At 44.0% G+C, this 3,360-nt stretch overlaps 1 protein-coding gene across 1 annotated transcript; it reads left to right on the plus strand.

Moving 5' to 3' along the window:
• Positions 1-1,088: 1,088 nt before the first annotated feature.
• LOC103121055 (10 kDa heat shock protein, mitochondrial-like) lies at positions 1,089-2,007 on the plus strand. Its single transcript, XM_060201738.1, has one exon. The coding sequence runs from the start codon at positions 1,575-1,577 to the stop codon at positions 1,878-1,880; it is 306 nt and encodes a 101-aa protein (XP_060057721.1). The 5' UTR covers positions 1,089-1,574; the 3' UTR covers positions 1,881-2,007.
• Positions 2,008-3,360: the final 1,353 nt, after the last annotated feature.

Here is a 3,360-nt window from a genome sequence, read left to right on the forward strand (position 1 = left end):
GTAAGATGAAGACCAGGAGGGAGATAGGAAGTTCTAGTCTCCTTGTCACTGCTCTGGAGACTCACTCAATTCCCCAATATAGAATTCTTCTTAATCTACTGTTCCCCACTCTTTTTTTTTTTTTTTTTACCAGAGTACTACTCAGCTCTGGCTTTTGATGGTGCAGGGGACTGAACTTGGGACTTTGGAGCCTCAGACACGAGAGACTCTTTGCATAACCATTATGCTATCTACTCCCACCCTACGGTCCCCCTTGATTTAGGGCAGTTTCTGGAGACTGGGGGCAGATGTCTATGGCTCTTCAAAATTCTGGAAACAGGAAGCACTCAGTAAGGATAAACATTTATGAAATCATATGTACTGGCCAGGCACAATCTTGAGAGCCCATAAGTTTACAAACTCATTGCTATTTAACAACTGTATCATGTGGTTTGGACTCATGTGACTATCTTCCTACAGATGTGTTTCAAACTGTGATCCTGAACTAGATGTTCTGGATTAGGTCTCCAGAAAGCTTGAAGATAGCCTGAAAGGTAAACACTGAACTCGCAAGGATCGCTGGTCCAAACTTTGGTCTCTTTCTAGCATATGTACCAGAGTAATGTTCTGGTTCTCTCTCTCACTAGTAAGTAAATTAAACAGAAGAATGTTGCAGGCTAAATTGGTGAATTGCTAAACTGGGAAGATTTTTCAGCTAATTCTTTTTTGTCTTTATTATTATTATTTTAATTAGATAGAGGCAGAGAGAAATCGAGAGGGGAGCAGAAATAGAAATGGAGAGAGACAGAGACACCTGCAGTACTGCTTCACAAATAATGAAGCTTTCCCTCTGCATGTAGGGACCAGGGGCTTGAACCTAGGTCTTTGCACATTGTGACATGTGTGTTCAACCAAGTGTGCCAATCTGGCCATGTCTTTACTTTTAAAAAATTTTTAGGGGCAGGGGAGACAGCATAATGGTTATGCAAACAGACTCTCATGCCTGAGGCTCCTCAGTCCCAGGTTCAATCCCCCACACCACCATAAGCCTGAGCTGAGCAGTGCTCTGGTGTTTCTCTCTCTCTGCATCTCTCTCAAAAATAATTAATAATGAAAAAAATTTTAGTATTTATTTATTGCCTCCAGGGTTATCTCTAGGGCTTGGTGCCTGCACTATGAATCCACTGCTCCCAGAGGCCATTTTTTCCATTTTGTTGTTGTTGAATAGGACAGAGAGAAATTGAGAGTGGAGAGAGAGAGAAAAAGGGAGAGAAAAAGATACCTGCAGACCTGTTTCACCATTTGTGAAGGTGGGGAACCAGGGGCTCAAACTGGGATCCTTGCAAGGGTCCTTGTGCTTTGCACTATGTGTGCTTCTCACTATGTGCGCTTAACCTGGTGTGCCACCGCCAGCCCCCGGTTTTATGTTGTATTAGTGAAAGAAGCAAAAAAATAAAAAAAAAAACCAGAGCATTATTTTGGCACATGAGATGCTGGTGACTGAGTTTGAATCTCATGCTTGAAAGTCCAGTGTTCTTCTCTCCTTTGGGCTCGGCTGGAGAGCGCAGCTCGCTGTGGCCTGTCGTGTCGCAGTCATGGCCGGCCAGGCGTTCAGGAAGTTCCTTCCCCTCTTCAACCGGGTCCTGATGGAGAGGAGCGCTGCTGAAACTGTGACCGAGGGAGGCATCATGCTTCTGGAGAAGTCGCAGGGGAAGGTGTTGCAGGCGACTGTGGTGGCCATCGGATCCGGCTCCAAAGGAAAGACTGGAGCGATTCAACCAGTTAGTGTTAAAGTTGGAGCTAAAGTTCTTCTGCCAGAATATGGAGGCACCAAAGTGGTTCTAGAGGACAAGGATTATTTATTTCGAGATGGCAATATTTTTGGAAAGTATGTAGACTGAAATCACTGTTCAAGTGGCATCATATGAAGCTGCTTCATTCCACGGAAGTTGAAATCCTTCATCATGTAAATAATTTCCATGTCTCTTTTATAATAAACTGTGATATCCAAAAAAAAAAAAAAAAAAAGAAATTCCAGTGTTTTATCTATTGCTTTATCTCCTAGACTGCTCAGTTCTTTCCTTTTCTTTTTTCTTTTTCCTTCTTTCCTTCCTTCCTTCCTTTCTTTTTTTTCCTCCAGGGTTATTGCTGGGGCTCAGTGCCCGCATTACAAATCCACTGCTCCTGGAGGCTGTTTTTTTCTTTTGTTGCCATTGTTTATCATCATTATTATTGTTGTTGCTGCTGCTGCTGTCTTTGCTGTTGGACAGGAGAAAAATCCGAGGGAGGAGGGGAAGACAGAGAGGAGGAAAGGAAAGACACCTGCAAACCTGTTTCACTACTTGTGAAGCCACCCCCCTGCACGTGGGGAACCGGGGGCTCGAACCCAGATCCTTAGTCTGGTCCTTGAGCTTCACGCCTTGTGTGTTCTTTTCTTTTCCTTTCCTTTCTCCTCTCTCTCTCTCTCTCTTTTTTAAAATATTTATTTATTCCCTTTTGTTGCCCTTGTTGTTTTACTCTCTCTTTCTTTCTTCTTCTCCCCCTCCTTCCCTCTCTCCCCACCCCCCCACCCCTTTCTTTGCTCTTTCTCCTTTTTGTTTTTCCTGCCACCAGGGTTGCAGGGTTAATGCTGGGGCTTGCATGATGATTCAACCACTCCTACTCCTGGTAGTTGTTGTTTTTTTTTTTTTTTTTACCTAAACACTAATCAGCTCTGGCTTATGGTGGTACAGATCTTCAAACCTTTTTTATACAATCTTGACACAGCTGTTTTATATTTGATGGAGTTGTACCTATGTCAGGGGATAGGACAGAGCCCTCTGAAAAGTTTCCACTCAATCCCATCCTTAGGCTATTAGAAAACAGTGCCCAGTGCCCTGAAGCTCTGAAAAACTGGGACACACACACACACACACACACACACACACACACACACACACACGCTGCTGCTGCTGCTGCTGCTGGCTGTAAGGCAGCCAGATTCCCCCTAGGTTATGTGGTCACTAAGTGTGAGAGAAGGAGCACTCACCCAGCTTCCGGATTCCAGTCCTGATTTTGCCTGTTAGGAGCTGTGTGACCTTGGACAAGCTAAACTTCGGCTTTCTCGTCACTAAAACTGGAGTTAACTGCATTGCCCAACCAGCTTATCAACTTCACAGGTTATTTTAGGAACCATAATAAACTAGAGAGCATATGTGTGAAGTTTTGGAGTCAGATAAGAAAGCTTCAGGAGTGGTGGAACAGTGCTGCAAGTGTCTCACCTCTTTCTCCCTCTCTATTTTTGTTGCTCTCTATCATAAATAAAATGGCCACTTGGAATGGTGGGGTCAAGCAGGCACTGAGCCCCAGCAATAATCTTTTTAAAGACTCACCCATCTATTA

The sequence above is a fragment of the Erinaceus europaeus genome, chromosome 11, assembly GCF_950295315.1.
Source record: "Erinaceus europaeus chromosome 11, mEriEur2.1, whole genome shotgun sequence".
In the NCBI taxonomy this organism is placed as follows: domain Eukaryota; kingdom Metazoa; phylum Chordata; class Mammalia; order Eulipotyphla; family Erinaceidae; genus Erinaceus; species Erinaceus europaeus.

Coding starts and splice junctions, on each gene's coding strand:
- LOC103121055 (XM_060201738.1), top strand. CDS start 1,575: ATGGCCGGCCAGGCGTTCAGGAAGTTCCTTCCCCTCTTCAACCGGGTC.